This window comes from Rhinolophus sinicus, chromosome 3 (assembly GCF_057876585.1).
Source record: "Rhinolophus sinicus isolate RSI-liver-muscle chromosome 3, RSI-T2T, whole genome shotgun sequence".
NCBI lineage: Eukaryota > Metazoa > Chordata > Mammalia > Chiroptera > Rhinolophidae > Rhinolophus > Rhinolophus sinicus.
Genome location: NC_142503.1, coordinates 133,184,252 through 133,203,822, shown reverse-complemented (window position 1 = coordinate 133,203,822; position 19,571 = coordinate 133,184,252). Strand labels below are relative to the sequence as shown.

The 19,571-nt window shown below is 35.7% G+C and overlaps 1 protein-coding gene across 2 annotated transcripts in view; it reads left to right on the top strand.

The window, feature by feature from the left end:
* The window catches only part of DPH6 (diphthamine biosynthesis 6), a 158,117-nt gene extending 140,105 nt beyond the window's left edge, over positions 1 to 18,012 (top strand). Inside the window, exons 7-9 of one of the 2 annotated variants that reach the window (XM_019725543.3) lie at positions 8,540 to 8,634; positions 15,386 to 15,473; positions 17,128 to 18,012. In XM_019725543.3, the coding sequence (XP_019581102.2) occupies positions 8,540 to 8,634; positions 15,386 to 15,473; positions 17,128 to 17,181 (237 nt within the window). In that variant the 3' untranslated portion in view covers positions 17,182 to 18,012. The remainder of the gene's footprint in view (positions 1 to 8,539; positions 8,635 to 15,385; positions 15,474 to 17,127) is intronic. The other variant, XM_019725545.3, reaches the window with a different exon arrangement.
* Positions 18,013 to 19,571: the final 1,559 nt, after the last annotated feature.

Sequence of the window (19,571 nt, the reverse complement as noted above, 5' to 3'; positions counted from 1 at the left end):
TAGAAAGATCTACTGTCACATTTCTCATATATACTTTTTAATATGCCTAGTCTCTGATTGAAAGATGCTATTTATTAATATGCAAAAAGAGTAATAATAAAAAACAGTGTTAGCACACTGCTAACATGTTGGTATATCCCATAATGGTTTATTTCCTGAGACTTTCTTGTTCTTCAAGTTCACATAGTTAGAAACAAACTCATGGATACAGAGAACAAACTGATGGTTGCCAGATTGGAGCGGGTTTGGGGTCTGAGTGAAAAAGGTGAAGGGACTAAGAAATACAAATGGGCGGTTAACGAAATAGTCACAGGGATATAAAGTACAGCTTAGGGAATATAGTCAACAATATTGTAATAACTATATACAGAGTCAAGTGGGTGCAGGACTTATACGGGGGATCACTTTGTAAGTTAGATAAATGTCTAACCACTATACTGTACACCTGAAACTAATATAATATTGAATGTCACCTGTAATTGAAAAATTAAAAAAATTTTAAAGTTCACATAATTAGGTAAATACTTGTAGATACTTTATTTACACAATTGGGTTTAACTATACATACATCTTGTCTCCTTTTTTTCCTAACATTATGGCATGTTTATTTTCCCACATAACCAAATCTACTTTGAAAATACATATACTGATGGTTGTGTCGATTCCATCATATTCATATTCTATATAAGAATGTATCACGACAAATTTAACAAATGATCTCTTGTTGGAAATATGTTACTTCTAAATTATAAATAATTTTATTTATTGTAAACTTATAAATAATGTTATGATTATATGATTATCATTTTTTCTAATAAACCTTCATGTAGATTTCTGATTATTATTTTCTTTAGATAAATTCCTAGGGATATAATTTCTGGGTCAAAAAATGCAACTTTAAAGTGTGTACATTTATTATCCTAAATTAATTATGGGATAATTTTAGACATTGCTTTTTTAACCTTATGCAGACTCCTAAAATTATTATCTGATAAGTGAACAATGGATTTTACAATTATTTTATCTTTTGTGTTTTCCACCCCAGGACTATTTTCTCATTGTTCAAAATAGGAGATGAATTTCAAAATAAAATTGCATCACATTTTAAAGGTTTAGGACTGTTCTTTAAATGTTTATTAAGAGTATTCCTATTTTTGTGACATGTTACATTTTCCAGGGTTCACTTAGCTATCTTTAATCCCTTTGCCTCCATCACATATGTGCAATATTTCCCTCCTTCCACCTTTTCATATAGTTATATTGCAATTCTAGTTGAATCAGTAGTTAGTATTTACATTACGATACCTATGAAAACCCACAGCTGAGTTAGGTAACAAACCTTTCTTACACAACTTTTTATTTTTTCCCTTGAACTAATAATTGTCTTGTTTTCTTCATTTATTTAGTATTTGGTGTACTTATCACTAATTCTACACTATATTCATTGCCAATTTTCTAATCTCTTATCCAGGTGTTCAAACATACTAGATAGTTTTGTTTTGTTTTCTTATCCTCTGCATAATCTGTTTTCTACATTGCTTGGTCTCTTACTTGCATTTTGAGTTGCTTTTGCTAATCTTTGCTGTTCTGCTCATATTTAAAAGGAACAGCCTAAAATTTTTATATTAAGCACTAAGTGTATGGATGGGACTTTGTGACCTTGAGTTTCACTAGAGGGAAGTAAAGCTAGGTCATTTGATTTGCACTGATTATATTCCAAAGGAAAGGATTCTCCAGCCTCCAGTCTTGAAATGAAGGCATGCTGCATTTCTAACCCAACCCCCCCCCCCCCCCCGCACCCCCGAAGAGTTCAGCAGGGAAAATGGCTGGAGGTCTCAAAATCTTGTGTGCATACATTAACTGAATCCCTCTCTTTTATTATAGTACCTCTGCCCTCAGTTGTGTCTCATTTTTCTCAGGCCAGTTCCTTTGCAGAGAATAAACCTCCAGCATTCTGCCAGGTGGAGGGGAGTCAGTTGCTAGTCAAGAGGGAAAGGATCTAGGGAACTGACTTAAACAGACTGCCAATCAATCCTTATTTTGGTGCCCTTTTCATTTCCCTTTCACCTCTCGAGGTATCTGGTACCCGCAATTCCTTGTGGTTTTGGAGGAAGGAGTTATTCCATTGTTATCGCTTCTCAGCCTTTTGGCTAAGATCAAGTGTGGAGTTATTCCATTGTGTTGATGGGTTGGTCCTCCACATTCTCTGCTGTTGGTCATCTAGGACTCACTGTTCTTGGTTCTGCTAAATTGGTTGATTCTACCTGTTCTCCATCTTTGTGAGTTTATGACTTCTTATGAAATACTTTTCAGTAAGGCTTTAGCAAGGAGTGAGAGTAGATGCATGGATTCAATCCACTGTCTTTGACATCAGCAGTTACTCTTTAATCAAGATTTGATTTCTTAAGATTGTCTAAGTAAAAGTTGTCTACTAGATAAAAGAAAGAAACCATATAATATATTTAAGAAAAAAAAAGATGAGTATATAGATTTGGTTGCTTCTTTCTGGACTGTTGACATAGAATTGGGAAATCTGACTTCTAGCCTGAGCCAAAGGTAAGAAAATGTGTACTGGCTATTTAAGGAGTATACTACTCTGCTGGGTGCGCTATAAGAGCTAAACCAGCTTAAGTGTAATGCAGATTTCAATCTTAAAGGTTTGTTTCAAGCCGTGTTCTATATGAATTAATTTGTCTTCCTTATGAGTTTGACAAAAGCACAATTTGCAATCCCAGCTACCTATCACTTAAACAAAAAGAAAAAGAGAATTTCACCAATTTGATGCTGTGGGTGAGAGACATAATGTAAAGCCTGTTCCCTGCAGTGCCAACTTCACCAAAAACAACACCTTTAACTGACCTTGAAAGTCAAGGGGAGGCAGAACATCTTTGACAGGAGAGTTTGAATTTGAACGAAAAAGAGTTGGAAGGATATACGGAACTTTATGGTTGAGATGTCCAATGACTATTAAAAATATAAATTACAAAGTATATTAAAACGTACTCTAAGAAATTAAAAAATACATGCCATAGAATTTCAAAGAAAAATACTACATGTTGTTGAGAGAATTCTGAATAATGTCAGAAATAAATTGACAGCCATACTGCACTTAAAAGATAGATAGGATTTTTAACTAGCTGGATTGTTTGTAGTATATTTTGAGTACTGGCAGAAGAAGCGGAAAAAGGAGGTTAAAGCTGAATAGTGAATGATTTTGAATACTGAAGTGAGTATTTAATTTTCTAAACAATGAAGAGAACCTGAAGGTTTTAGAGGAAGAAAGTAAAATTCTTAAAGGTATACTTAAAGGAATTTGACCTGGCAGTAGTGTCCATTGATTGTTGTATTTAAACAGACAAGGTGAAGGGTCTCCCTAGTTAGTGGCTATTTCAATATATGACCTTGAACATGTCTGTGGGGACAGAGCCAGGAGTGCAGTTTCCAGGCTCTCGGGCTCACATGGAAAGGTGCTGGCTCAGGTAGTAAATGGCCATCAGCTATGATTGGATGGCCATCAGCTGTGGCCAGTTGGCCATCAGCTGTAACCAGTGAGCCATTGGCCACTAATATAACTGCCATGGCTATGCTAGCAGAAAATGGGGGCTAGCAAGAAGGTGGTGGCTGAGGCTGCAAGCGTCGTAGTGAAGGTTGCAGATCGTGTGGCTCCTGCTTCTTGTGTCTCCAACCCAGCCGCCAGCGAGAATATAGTGGTATGACTCCCCTACCTATGGCTCCGTGGGTGTTCCTTTTTGGCCTCACCATATCCTGCATTCTTATGTGAGGAGCGGGACCAGAGACCCCGCAGGCCGCCCTGCATGACAATGTCCCTCACATTTCTCTGAGTATGTGTCATAGATGAACTTTTAATTGCCGGTGTCATGTGATACTAATAGAATTGAATGATAAGTATTTGTAAGGTCTTCTTATGTGCCCAGTTCTGTGCTAACAGTTATAAGGAGCACAAAATAAGCCAAAGATTTGAAATTTTTCATGAAATATAGAGTCTAACAAATTGGGGGGAGGGGCACTAAAAACTTGGATCATATAAAGCCAAATTAATATTTACTATAAATGTAATTGGAAGCTAAAAGATGGAAGACGGAGGAGCTCAGGACTATATCATGGAAGGGTTAGTACATAAACTGTTTTGAAAGAGTTGGGTGGAACTTACATGGGTGGTGGCAATAACATGAATCAATACAAATGAAGATTTCTTGGCAAGAAGACATGCAAGGACAATGAGGGACTTGGTTTAAATGAAACTAAGAGCTGGTGTTGGTAAAGGAATAAGAAACGGGTAAGGTGGGAATTTAGGACGTAATCATAAAGGGCCTTGAGAGATGGGCCAGGTGATTTGGGGTAAGAAATAAGATATAGGGGGCTCATCTGCAGGGATTATATTATTAAAAGATATGTCAGGAAATTTAGTCTGGCAGCAGTATTCATGGATTTGGGAGTAGAAGAAATTGGAAATGAAAAAGAGTGTAAGATGCTATTATAGGATACAGGGGTGAGGACTTGGAATCTAAAGTCGCTGACAGTAGGGATAGAGAGAGAGAACAAAACTGAAAGAAAGGTTTTGATGCAAAAAGAAAGAATGAAAAAGAAATTGGCGCCAAATTGCCAGAAGCTGGAAAAGGAAGAATCAAAGATGAGTTCACACGTAAATGATTGGGGAGATTAGAAGCACAGGTTTTTGCAGAGGAGAACAGGGATGACAAGGAACACGATAACTTGGTCTTCAACCTGCGGAGTTTTACATGATAACATAAACCAAAGGCATGTGTCTTTAAACTATGGGGCCGGGGCACAGTTGACATGTTCAGGCTACAGACCAAGGTTTGTTGTTTACCATCATATTGTAGAGTCAGGACATGACGAAATTCTGGTTTAGTGTAGTTCTAAGCTGCATAACCTTTGCAAATCAGTCTAGTTCTCCCCTCTGGAAAAGGGCAAACTAAAATCTGTAGCTATTTAACTGAGTATGCATTATATGCTGGACAGTACATGGGCTTTCCTTTCGTATGATTTTGTTCCTGAAATCACTGTCCTATGAGGTAGGTACTGTGGCATCTCCATTTTACACAGCTAGAAAGTGACAGAGCCGGGGTTTGAACCAAAGACTGTGTGTGCCCAGTTACTGATTTTAACCAGTTATGTATGCGACACTGCTTTCACTGTGCCTCACTGCATATGTCCCTTACCTACTCTTCCAGTTAAGCTGTGTATTTATGAAGTGCTTACTAAGGGCCATATTATGTGCTAAGTGCTTTTATGCATTATTTTATTTAATCCCCTAACAAACCTATGAGGTTGCTATAATTAATGTTTACATTTTATAGATGAGGAATCACTTAGAAGATGAGTTACTTTTCCAAAGTCACATAGCTGGGTAGTAGCAGAACTAGAATCTATGCTTGAAATCTATCTGAAGCCTATATGCTTTTTTATTCTTAAAAGTCATTTCTTGGATTGAATAATTGTATCATTTTCTTACCTTTAAGGCATAAAACAAATAGTCTTTAATGAGTAGCGATAGTGTAAGTATTAGCAGCAGCAGAATAGCGTAAAGGTGATTCTTGAAGCCATGGAGGGCATGAACTATCCAAGGGAATAAATTGATAGGGAAGAGCATCTTACAGAGAGAATATGAGGGGTATTTATAACTTAGGAGCAGCAGGAGGGAAAAGAGCCAGAGGAGCATAACAATAGCTTAGAAAATTCAGTAGCATGGAAGCCTGAGGAACCGAGTCGCAAAGATGCGAGACAGTGCTGTCACATGCCCCAGAGGGTTTGAAAAGGATGACGTCATTGGACTCTCCCAGCAAACTGCTCCTCATGCTGAGTTACCAGCAGACAGAACCACTGTCCTTCCAGTTTCCCAATGCAGAAAGCTGGGAATTCTCTTTCTCTTTTTTTTCTTTTTTGTCTTACTCCTCTGTTCAATTAATCATTATCTCAACCTCCTAAGAATCTCTCTCAAAATATCTGCCCTCTCCTTTCCTCTACCTCCCCAGTTCAGGAAAGCTTCACCTCCCGCCTAGATTTCTCCAGCAACTTCACAGTTCCTTATTATTCTTGACTTACTCCCCATCAGCACATTCTCCACTGTGCAGACAGAATGTTTCTAAAATACAAATGCAATCAGATCAGTTTTCTTTTTAAAACCCATCCATGGGTTCTTAATTGACCTTAGGATAATGACTTAGCGTGGTTTATGAAGCCCCATAAAATCTGTCCTTCCACTATCACTCATCTAGTTGTGCTCCAGCTATGGCAAACTTATTTCAATTTCTAGTACCCATCATGTCCTCTGGGACTTCACATATGCTCTTCCTTCTGGAAGACTCTTTCCTTCTCTGTTCTCTCTTCCTCTCTCCCCCTCCCTCACTGCCTCCAGCCTTTTCTGATTACTCATCCTTCATATCTCAGCTTAAGTTTTACCTTGAGAAGCCCTTTGAGTTCCTTCTAGTTCAGTCCCCTGCTTTCCACTCCACAGCATCTCGTGCATGCATCAAAGCTGTCACTGTCCTTTCCTGTAATTGCTTGTTTAACTTTCTGTCTATACCACCTGATAGTAAGCTGTTTTATACAAAATTTAGGTCTGTTCCCATTGTTATCCCCAGCATTCAAAACAATGCCAAACCTGCAGTAGATAGTCAATAAATGATTTTTAAGTAAGTGCTATGAATGAATATATGCAGCATGAAATTATTTTGTATGGTAAGCATATCTTTTATAAAAGGAAATTGTGGCGGGTTTTATAAAACCCATGGTTTTCTCTTGGTGGTGGAGGGCAGGGTAAAGGTGCAGTGCAATTACATTTGGCTTTGTTTTCCCTAATTTTAAGACAACTAACAGGTTAATTGGGCTGGTTTAAAAGAAGAAAAATGAGATTCTCACAGTCATGGTTATTACAATCTTTTAAAAATATAAAAAAATTCAGCAAGGAAATCATGATGCCCTTAACCTTTTCAGTTCAATAATCAGTAGCATTCAGATGGAGTTATTATGAATATGAATATTTATCTCTATAAATAAGTATATCAGAAAAAATAGAATTATATAAGCAATTTTCTTTTCATTTAGTAGGAATTCACTTTTTAAATGCTCAGACTCCAAGACAGTCTTATAAGCCGTGAAATGACCCAAGTCATCCACATCTGTTCAAAATGTTTTTTTAAAAAAGCTTATCTTCACAGTAGTTACATGGAAAACTAATGTTCCTGTCATCTGCTCCCAGAAGGACCAACTGCCATAATTCTGCATTGCGGATTCTTTGCTTCATGACCCAAGGTGGTGAAAATTTATCTACTTTGCTCTTGTGAGCTCTCACAAAGTGCCACCCAGTTTCCTTTCCCTCACTTCCTAGCTATTTGGCTTTACAGTGTCATTCACATTATTACTGATCCTTGGAGGAAACAGTAAAATTCTCATAGACCCATGCTTTAAATCCCTAAAGGCACATAGTCAATAGTTGAAATGTAATAGATTCAGAATGGTAGCACAACCACAAAAATAACCAAATAAATAAATGCATAAGTAGCAGTTAACCTTGAAGACTTCGGCCCAAGTCCCAGCTCTGTCAGTAACAGAAAGCATCAGCGGAGTCACTCTTCCTTTGGGCTATGAGATTTTAGGGCCAGGAGGGCCTATATACATGGAAAACTATGAAATTCCGAAGGAAGTTGATGGAATCACAGTGTTAAAGCTTCGACACAGGAGCAGAAAGATTCGTGACACAGCTGGTAGGTAGGAGGCTCCCCAGCACTGATTCCAGCCCGGTACCCACCAAATAGGAGATTATGTTACTCTCAGTATCAGAATCATTTAAATAATATAGCTGACATGTAATACCAGTCACAGGGATTTGGTGGTTTTGCTTGCTTTTTAGTCTTTCAGGTTTAATTAGATGACATTATAAGCTATCTCAACCTTTCTTGAAGCTAGACCTGCCTAAGGCTTTGGAACGTCACTAGTTCTCAGCACCCTTGGAACTTGACTGCTAATAATAACCTTAAGCCTAATAACCATGTTTGTGACTACTTTTGTTCAGAAGCCTAAGGAAAGTCCTTAGATTTCTTTCTCTGTGTCCCTGAGAATTGCTCTAAATATAACATATTTTTCCCCTTCCACATGCAGGTCAAAGGGCAGGGGGGAAGCCTATTTTGGCTACATGTATTCTCATTTACTACATGATGACTCAGTACTTTCCTTCTTAGTCTCGCCCTTGCAAGCTAAAGCTAGTATCATTCCTAAAATTTATAGAAATCTTTGTTTTCTCATTTATACACAAAAATGTTGATTGCTTACACCTTTTTTAAGGTTTTTTGGGACGATTAAAAATCCTACACTCTATGATAACATTTTCAAATGGCTTAGATACATGTTTTAAGCAGAAATATGAAGTTAATTGCCTGTAGCTTGCGATCTATTATGGAGTTAAAATTCCTTACATGGATATTTTTTAGGACAAAATAATATGTTAATTGAGCATTGTTGCTATCTGATTTTAAGTTTGCTGTTTCTTTATTTTCAGCTTTCTGAGAAATATGGAGTCCATGTGTGTGGAGAAGGTGGGGAGTATGAGACGTTCACTTTGGATTGCCCTCTATTTAAGAAGAAAATAATTGTGTAAGATATCATTTCAGCATTTTCTTCTCTTCCCTGAAATTTAAGTGGTGGAAGCAACTTAACATTAAGCTGGAGGCAACTTTTGTTGGGAGAAATAGAACATGTCCTCTAAGTTCACAAACACTCAATTTGTTTAATACCAGTGAAGTCGTCTGAATACCTAAATCAATACGTGACAAGACGAGGCCTTCATAGAAGGCTATAAACTTTTTAGACATTGCACTTTCGTTTACTTGCTGATTATGGCCTGCAGTAAAACTGGTACCTACACACTGACACTTTTATCTTTTCATGAAGTGTGAATTGCCTGTATTATTTATCTTTCATTACAGCTACCTTTGATAAACTGCCACATCAGTAGCCTGTGGGTTCCATTAACTTCATCCTCTTTTTCCTTTTTCTTGGCTTTAACAACGTAGAATGCTAACACTAAACATTTCTCTTCAATTATTTGGGGTTATTTTTACAAATAAACTTTGTTTTTAAGTGAATTCAGTTTATGGTGAGTTGTGATTTCTTTGCCGTAAATTTTTAACATCGGTGCAACAAAAAACAGGAACTTTCTCCACTTTGTTACATTACTATCCGTACTCGAATTTATGTTACTCTCCTCATCTGCAAGAAGAGCACTTTATCTGCTTTTCCGAAGCTCTTACGCTTCCTGGAAAACACTGTCAGAATTATGCTTGATTCCAGAAACCTAATCTGATGAAAGATTAGAATTCTGTATTAAATGGACAGCTTCAATATTTTCAGCATTGAGAGGTGACTTCTTTGTACATCTGAGCCAACTTTAGGTAAATTTTCTAAAAAAACACATTTATCTTGTGAAACATGGCCAAGACATTTTCATTACCATATGTAATATTCACCCACTTTTGCTTCTTTCATGTTCTCCTAGCTGTTTTTCCATTAATAATCATCAACATAATAATGTATTTAGCAAATATTTATCAAATACCTGTTATATCCAAAGGTTTGTTTTCTGGGCACCATTGTTGTTCAAACATAGTAAAAATGCCTCCAAATGGTGGGAGGAGGACATATCTGTATATATTATGATACAGGATGGTAAAGGATAAGAGTCTTAAGATTAAGTTTATAAATGGGAGGTATTTCTCTGGCTCTGATCAAAAAACAATTCATGAATGAACTCTAGGTATTATTACTATGAAATAATACTGTTTGGTTATTCAAGAAAAGCATTTGCATCTTGGGGTCACGTTATGGTATAATGAGAAACTTGCAATATATTTACATATTAATATAGACTAACCAAGTGTTTTAAAAAGCATGGTAAGAGAAAAATGCCAAAGAATAATGCTTTTCCCATTTCCTTAACTAGTTGAGGTCCTAGAGAAATCTTATGGACAACCTAGAATTATAAGACATGTACTTTTTTATACTACATAACCAGTAGGTCAATTTATCATAGTACTTTATACCTGAAAAATTAATCTTTTTCACCTCATCATTTTGTAGACAAGGAAATCTAAGCCTTACTGAGACAATTGCATGCAGGGAGTTAGTCATGCTATTAGGTGGGTGCAAAAGTAATTGCGGTTTTTGCAGTTATTTTTAACCTTTTAAACCGCAATTACTTTTGCACCAACCTAATGTTAAAGAGGGAGGTTTCAGGGGAGGTGTGTTAGAACCCTCTAGTGCTAGAATGTTACTGAGGTGAATTACGTGGGTAGGATTGTGCAAGCTGCCACCCTGCTCTAGGAGTTCTCCTTATAGGAATGATCGGGCAAGTCAACAGTGCATAGTAAGTGCTAATATACAGCTGAGTACCTTACGAACCCAAGAAGCACCATCTTTTCATTCTTACTCGTTTGTCAGTAAATCATGAATCTAATTCTAATGCTTGAGCATTTTCTTTGCTTCTTTCTTCATAGTCTCTGCCTCACCTCACCTTATAACTTTCTTACTTTATTCCTTTTTCCTGGATTGTCTTTCCACTTCTCCCCGCTTTGCTAAATCCTTCCATTTTCAAAGGCTTAGGCTGCCATTACTTCCATGCTTGTTCTTGTATCTGAACTCTTCACAACACACAGTTGACGCTAACAAATGTTTTGTTAAATATTGTTGAATTAACTTGCATTCCATTGTTGTTTAATTTTATATATCCTATTTCACTTTTGTGTATTCCCTTTTTAAGTTATAACTAGAGATTTAGGTTGGGACATAAGCCCAATTTAATGGAAAAAGTATGTTACTACTACGTACAAAACCTTTCCTCCTATTTAAAATAGAAGATGTCCTATCATACCTACCAATAAGCACTGAATGTGATGATGTGAGTGAATATGCATTGCATATTCTAAAACTGTTTTTGAAAAGTTATTTAGAGATAATCTTCCCTGTGATACAATTAAAAGATTTAAGTTTAGTCCCTGTAGCTATTTGTTAACAATTAACAATTAATAATACTGGATCCTATAACTTAAAATTCACTTTTGGGACAAATTTAACAGTCTTTCCTGTTATAGTTGATAATATTGACATACAACTAAGTGATTATTAGGAATCCCATTTCAAATGTCTGATTCAATTTTCTTTTTTATAAAAAGGGGAAGACCACGTCTAAGAGGAGAAAAAATAAACTTTTACATGCAAAAATGATTTTATTATAATTAGGGACTTTTTTAAAAACACAGATTGACTCTTTCTTGTATAATGAAGAAATTTAGAAAAATCATCATTGTACTAGCAGTTTATTATGAGATACATTTTGCCCCAAATTCCTGTTAACATTTTTAAAATCTTGTAGGAAAGACTGGTATAACAGTCTTTGGAGGTAATTTTTAAAAGTTGTAACTAGGTCATTCAATTTTCATGTCAATTACTACGTGATTACTCACCTCTAGATACAAATTTTTAGATCAGAAAATTAGGTGATTTTTTTTTTTTTTTTTTTTTTTTTTTTTGGCCTCAGGAGCCTTGATGCAAAGAATTACAGCCCAGCCTTTGAGAGAAGTGGGCAATTACAGGTCCTCAAATAACCTACTCTCTTATTATTTCTTACTTTAAATATACAGAGTGTGCCAAAAAAAAAGTATATACATTTTAAGAAAGGAAAATTGTATTAAAATTGTAATAATATATACCGACAACAAAAGATGAACACAAGTCTCATTTGACTTCTGCAATTACAAGAGGTGCTCAAAGTGTTTACCATCAGCACCCAGACACTTCTGATTACGACCAGCTACAGCTTGAGCAACGTTGACCAAAGTGTCCACTTGTATACTTTTTTTTGCCACCCCTGGTATATATGTAGTATATCAGAAGTAAGAAAATCCTACTGTTGTTTTAATAAAAATGATGGTTTTCTTCTTTTTGTTAATGAATCTATTGTCTTAATGTCAGTATTTGATACAACCACATGTTTCCATTTGAATTATCACTATTAGTGTACTACTGCTGCAAAGTTGTTCTTTATGGCATCTATGGATAGATAAATGAATGGAACAGTGGGAAAAAAAGGAGGGCAGGGAGGTAAGGAAGGCTAAATTCTATGGTTAAAACATGGTATATTCATTTTTCCCACCTACTCCTGTTTTCTACTTATTCAAGACATAACTCAGCACAGAGCATAGTAAGAAATGTGGCATATAGTAGAGAGGCTGAATCAAGTACTTTCCTTATCTTCCTTCTCACATCTATTCTTTATCACCTGGGAATTCATTTAAATTATGAACTATTTTTCTTGTATTTAAATTTTTAGACCTATTAAGCTTTATTTTTATTATGCTAGAGATGGTATTCTGGTATATATGTAGATATATACTTGTACATGTATACTTGCAGTACACATTTATGAAAAGGTATGTAGCATGTGAAGATAGGTAATTGAAAAACCATTGTAGGTGTGTGATAGTTTCAATAGTTAGTATGTAAATGTGAAGATACTGTACTTTAAAAAGTTGAACCACGGCAGCCGGTTAGCTCGTTTGGTTGGAGCGCATTGCTCTTAACAAGGTTGCCAGTTCAATCCCCACATAAGCCGCTGTGAGCTGCGCCCTCCACAGCTAGATTGAAACAATTACTTGACTTGGAGCTAATGGTTCCTGGAAAAACACACTTAAAATAAAAGTTTAAAAAAAGTTAACCATACACTTATTTGCTTATTCAACAACTGTCTAATGAATACCAGGCAATGTACTCTGTACTGAGGTGGTGGTCAAGTTGGGGGGGGGGGGGGGCAGTCCGGCAAAGAGGACAAAGCTTGGTCCCTCTCTAAGAAGGAAGACAAGTACACAAAATCATTATAATATAGTAGATGCATTCTGAAAGCACGACACATGCATTACCAAAGCCCATGTGGGAGAAAACTAGCACCGACTGGGGAGGCCAGAGAAGGCTTCACAGAAACGACATTGGAGATGTCTGAGAATGAGTGTGAGTCCACAGGGAGTATCTGTGTGCAGTTGTCTTGTTAGAGGAGAGGGAGGAACCAACCACGGCGGAGTCTCAAGAGAGAATACCAGTTTTTTTGGTTTGTTGTGTCTTGAAGTGAGGAGGTACAGCCTGACCTCACACCTGGGGAGCCTGGCTTCAGAGAAGAGAGGCTCAGACTTGACGCAGCCGCCCTTTTGAAGTTTTAGCAAGGGGTAAGCCTGACACAGCAGTGAAAGGGAACATAGGCCAGCTCGTGATTACAGAGAAGTCTCAATTGAAGAAGACGTAGCGAGCACTTGTTATTTGTATTAATAGAGAAAAGGGAGGAGGGTAGCCAACTGGAAAGCATTTTTGTTGTGGTGTAATTGGTATTAATTTTTTGGGTTACTCTGAGGATATTCCAAAGCAGATCCTGCTGTAAGTTTCAGAGAAATCTGTGAAGCAGACAGAAACCAGAGCTCCTTGAAAGTTGAGTTTCAGATGATAGTTTATGAAAGAGAAAAGAGCCATGGTGGCATTATTCTGTTTGAAACTAAAAACTGTTCATTTGAGGTCTAGTCACTCCCAGTTGATTCTGACTTTGTGTAAGTGAATGAAATGATGTTGGTCTATTAGATGTTACGGATTTAATAGAATCCATAAAATCATATTTCTCTTCATTTTGTGCTCAGATTATTATATATTTTCTGTGGATGATAATCTTGATTCAGAATGCAGTAGTTATACCAATTCAGTGAACTATTTGCTACCAACCTTCCGTTTCTGGTGGGGATAACTCCCATGAGAAGGGAGGGCCTGAAACCCTTTCTACTGATGCAGCATTGGTTTGGGGTAAGTACAGTTTTAGTGCACTCCATTGTCAAGGATATCAAAACCAAGCTGCCTAGGTTAGGCATAATCAAGGCTCTGGGTCAGTTTCCAAGGCTGGATCATCAGGAATAGAGAGATTGAAATTTAACGTCAAAGTGAGATCATACACAGGAATTGGAATTTGAATCTGACTAATGAGCCAAGATAGGACCAGAACTGGCAGCTCTGGAGCAAGTGGAGAAACGGCAAGAGGGGTGAAGTCAGAGGGGCCTCCTCTTCACTTTCCCTTTCTCGTCCTACGCTGTATATCTGGAGGGAACTTTTGGTTGATGTAGCCTGTGAAGGCAGGTTGTATCTTTCTATCAGGATCCTGACTCTTTAATGATTCTGTTTCTATTATAAGTTGCTTTCCTTTCAGTGTCATAGAAGCCCTTTTTAATGTTATTTTCCTAAGCACTAACAGATGCATATTTGATACTAAAGGTTCATGAATGGTAGTTGACTTTTTTTTTCCATAAAACGTTTATTTCTTTATGTCTGATCTTTCAAGGGTGAAAGTAAACACATTTTGCCCATGAAAATTTTAGTATTTTGGAGCCAAATATTTTGAGGTTTCTTCTATTGCCACTAAATAAATTTTCATTACAAAAGTTGATTCAAAAAAAAAACAACACTTTACATTAGTGATTAGTGGCAAATATTCAAATAAAGTAACAGTTCATTTTGTTGTGTACTACAATAGTTAAAATGCTAATAATGTGTTAATACAAACAACGGAACTAGATCCTGAGGCATTTAAGAAATATACGGAATTTCCATTTTTAAATTTCAGTTGAAATGCAAAACACTATTGCTTTCTTAATAAACAACAATAAAAAATAATTAGTTATTAGAATTTCACACATAATCTTAGTTATTCAGATGTGCTTTACAGGGAATCTTTGATAAAAGTTGAGTTAATTTACATGTATCCATATGGTGCCAGCAAGCAATTCATACCATTTTACCTGAATGTGGTAATTACTATGTCAGGCAATCCATTTTAATAGCAATGATATTGCAGTGTGAAGAGTTCATCTAGAGCTTAAAACCATCACCAGTACTGCTTTTGTGAAGGATAATTGAGATTTTGTGTGAAACACTGAATGAATTACCTCTTGAAAATGAAAAGAATAATGAAGATAAAGCACTATTGTTTAATGGTTAGCCCATACCAAGCAAATTTTTGAAAATGAAATTGAATAGGAGTTTTAAGTCCTCAAAATTGTTCAGAGAGCTTTGCGTGAACCTGAAAGTTGAACTGTGTGTCCTCATAAAGATGAAAAGCTTTTTCACTTTTTCTTGAAAGTTTAGTATCCTCTATCCTTTTCTCAATTAAATACTGGATTATTAAAAATTGATGTTAATCACTAAATATTGTATACTAGTTGAAATAAATACAAAATGAAGGATTTTTGGTCACTTCTAGTCACCAGCAGGAGTGATTTGCCACAATGTATATAGTAGGTAAATGCATTATAAAATTTTTGTCTTTCAGAGATTCATCAGAAGTAGTGGTACATTCAGCTGATGCTTTTGCCCCTGTGGCATACCTACGCTTTTTAGAAGTGCACTTGGAGGACAAGGCAAGTAAACCTAAGATTCACAATGATCTCAAGAGACAATTGAGATATGTATGTTGGCTCCATATATATAATACTATAACAGACGGAAGGGTAAAAAAGTGATTTTATCATTAGTGATTTTTTTTTGTAATCACAGAAGATCCTCCGTCAATAACTAAGAATTTTGCAAATGTTTATAGTTTTAAGAACTCTGTATAATACACAAGATATTACATTTCTTAGGCGTTTGTAGTTCAGGTGAAAAGGGAATCATGTATGCATTAATCAAGGAGAATACAAGACCATATGTAACCAAACACTAAGTTATCTAGTAAAATAAGAATTAGGTAATTGGGCATAATTAGGGGAAAGGTTTGAGGATGAATTAGATTTGTATTATGCAAAAATTAAGAAGAGAAGAAAAGGAAAAATAAAAGCTTTTCCAAAAATATCCAAGGGAACAGAAGGCAAATAAGAGAAAGTAAGGCAAAAGTGTGATGAAGAGTTTTATTTTAAATACATTGATTGTCAAGATACAATATAATGTCAATTTAAAGATACACAGAGGGTGCCAAAACCTGTGTTAAAATTACGCTGATGGTAACCACTTTGAGCAACTCTTGTAATTGCAGAAGTCAAAAGTGACTTGTATTCATCTTTTGTTACCGATATATATTGAGAATTACAATTTTAATAGTTTTTTTCCTTTCTTAAAATGTGTATACATTTTTTGGCACCCTCTGTATTACTGAATAGGGAAAGATCTGCATTAGACCTTTGATTAAAAGTTTTGCTCTTTGAGTTGTAAAGGATTGGAAAAAGTCTTCTGCATCTTTATCATTCTATCACCAAGGCTTGAGGTACACCCACAGTTCATCTATGATAGGGAATCTGAAGTCAATGAGGATTGGCAAGGGGTGGAAAGAAGTGGTAACCCCAGAAATCTCAGCATGAGAGAGTTTCCTAAAGTGGAGAAAAGTTATTGGTGTCATTTCTCCAGAAAAATTAGGGTCGATAAGATTGAAATAGATCACTGAATCTGGCTAGAAGATGACTTATTGGTGATCTTTTACCAAAAAGCTGATAACCTTCAAGAGAATGAAGCTGTACTATTCAAACATCCTTCAGACACACTGAAAGGAACCCCTTATTTCTAGGTCTCTGCTACTTGTACAGCCAGGTACTCACACAGAAATTCAAAACCACTGAATTCTTGTTTAGACATTTTTGGCCATTATACCGTGTTTCCCTGACAATAAGACCTAACAGGACAATCAGCTCTAATGCGTCGTTTGGAACAAAAATTAATATAAGACCCAGTCTTATTTTACTATAAGTCCGGGTATAATATAATGTAATGTAATGCAATATAATATAATTAATATAATCGATACAATACAATACCGGGTCTTATATAATACAATGTAAAACCGGGTCTTATATTAATTTTTTGCTCCAAAATATTCATTAGAGCTGATTGTCCGGCTAGGTCTTATATTCAGGGAAACATGATATATTACTTCTATAGCTCATTATTCACCTTGTTTTGATATTTCATTGGTCTTCGCAGTCCCATTTTTCCTCTTGCAGAAAAGAATGTTACTTCTTTAAGGTGGGATATTCACTGACACTGAATGAATATGATGCATTTCCTTCTGTTTTTTTTTTTTTTTAGGTGTCCCCAGCACCTGATCACTACAGAACATCTAATTATATACATAATTCTTAGAAAGTATTTTTGAACATTGTTTACTATGCTGAGCATTGTTTATTAAGAAAATTACATAGCATTTTATCAATTATTATGTACAGCTTTTTCTCATTTTTTTTATTCTTAGAAATATATGTCTTTATCAGAAAAGTTAATAGAGCCATTGATTAATTGGGGAAATGTGAATGTCTTGTTCATTAACATTGTCAGTTTATTCAGGATTCACTCTTTCTCTGACTTTTGTTAACACATACTAGCCATGACACCTGTGATATGTGCCTTTTCTTTTCCTTTGGCCCCATCTACAACCCTCATTTCTGTAACATTTCTTTGCTTTCATTACAGTCCTTTTCCCTTTCCTGCTCCTATTTCTGCTAATAGCGTCATGGTGCAGAGGCATTTGAAAATGAGGATGAAAAAGCACTGATTTAGCCAATCAGGTTTATTCTACTGGGTGTCACCAAAGTGCTGTATCATTTCTGTTTTCAATATAGTCAAACTACAGGGTATTTTCACTGCCTCCAAATCTTCCGTGCTCTACCTAGTCACTGCTTACCCCGCCCCTCCCCCAACTCCTTGCAACCACTGGTCTTTTTACTGTCTCCATAGTTTTGCCTTTTCCATAATATCATATAGGTGAGATCATACAGTGTATTGCCATTTTAGATTGGCTTCTTTCACTTAGTAGTATGCATTTCAGTTTTTTTCCATGTCTTTTCATGAGTTTTTAGGTGCTGAGTAATATTCCATTGTCTGGATATACCAGTTTATTCATCCATTCACCTGCTGAAGGACATGTTGGTTGCTTCCAAGGTTTTGCAATTATGAATAAAGCTGCTATAAAACATCCATGTACACATTTTTTTGTGGATATAAGTTTTTAATTCTTTGGGGTAAATACCAAGGAACATAGTTGCTGGATGGTAAGAATATGTTTAATTTTACAAGAAATCACCTCTTCCGAAGTGGCAATACCATTTTGCGTTCCTACCAGAAATTAATGAGAACTCCTGTTGCTCCACATCCTCCCCAACATTTGGTGTTGTCAGTATTTTGATTTGCCATTCTAACAGGTGTGTAACGGTATCTCGTTTTAATTTCCATTTCCCTGATGTTTTATGATGTAGAGCATCTTTTCATATGCTTATTGGCCATTTCTGTATCTTTCTTGGTGAGGTGTTCCAGATCACTTGCCAATTTTTTAATCAAACTTTATTTTCTTACTGAGTTTTAAGAGTTCTTTGTATATTTCAGAAAATAGTTATTGTTTTTTTATTAGCTTTATCTTTTGCAAATATTTTCTCCCAGTCTATGGCTTGTCTTCTCATTCTTTTGGTCGTGTCTTTCACAGAGAAGTTTTTAATTTTAATGAAGTCCACCTTATCAGTTATTGCTTTCATGAATCATGGCTTTTGTGTTGTATATAAAATGTCACTGCCCGACCCGAGGTCATCTAGATTTTCTCCTATGTTATTTTCTAGGTATTTTATAGTTTTACATTTTACATTTTGATCTATGACCCATTTTGAGTTTATTTTTGTAAAGGGGTATAAGGCTTGTGTCTAAATTCTTTTTTAAAAAAATACGTGGATATCTGGCAGTTGTATCACTATTTATTGAAAAAACTATCTTTTCTCCATTATATTGCCTTACTCCTTTGTCAAAGATTGGTTAACTATATTTGTGTGGACCTATTTCAGTGTTCTCTACTTTTCTTTCCATTGATCTTTTTGTCTATTTTTTCACCAATACCACAATGTCTTGATTACCATAGCTTTGTAGTATGTCTTGAAATTAGGTAATGTCAGTCTTCTGATTCTGTTCTTCTCTTTTAATATTGTGTTGACTATTTTAGATCTTTTATCTTTCCATATAAACATTAAAATCAGTTTGTTAATGTCCACAAAGTAACTTGCTCAGATTTTGAGTATCATCACATTGAATTTTTAGATCAAGTTTAAAAGAACTGGCATCTTCTGTTTTTCTACCCATGATCATGGAATATCTCTCCATTTATTTTGTTCTTGTTTGATTTTTTTCATCAGAGTTTTGCTTAGAAATCATTTATATTTTCATTGTTATAACTTAACTTATATGTTAACTTATATGTTAATTGTTGCTCCCTTTAGGATTTATATTTTATTTGCAAATACAGGTTTTGAGGTGGCGTTCTTAGTGTGGATCCAGAGAGAAATAGTGAGAGTTCCCGTTTCAGAAATCCCATTGCATCGCAGTGGCTTGGGTAAAGCTTTGGCCAAGTTACCAGCTTTACTCCTGAACCAACTCAGACAGTAAACAAGGGGATTTTCTAGAGGGAATACAAAGTACAATTAACAAAAGGAAGATAAGTAAATGCTAGAGGGCAAAAATGATAGGTACTCTTCCATATGTTTTATCAAAATCACATT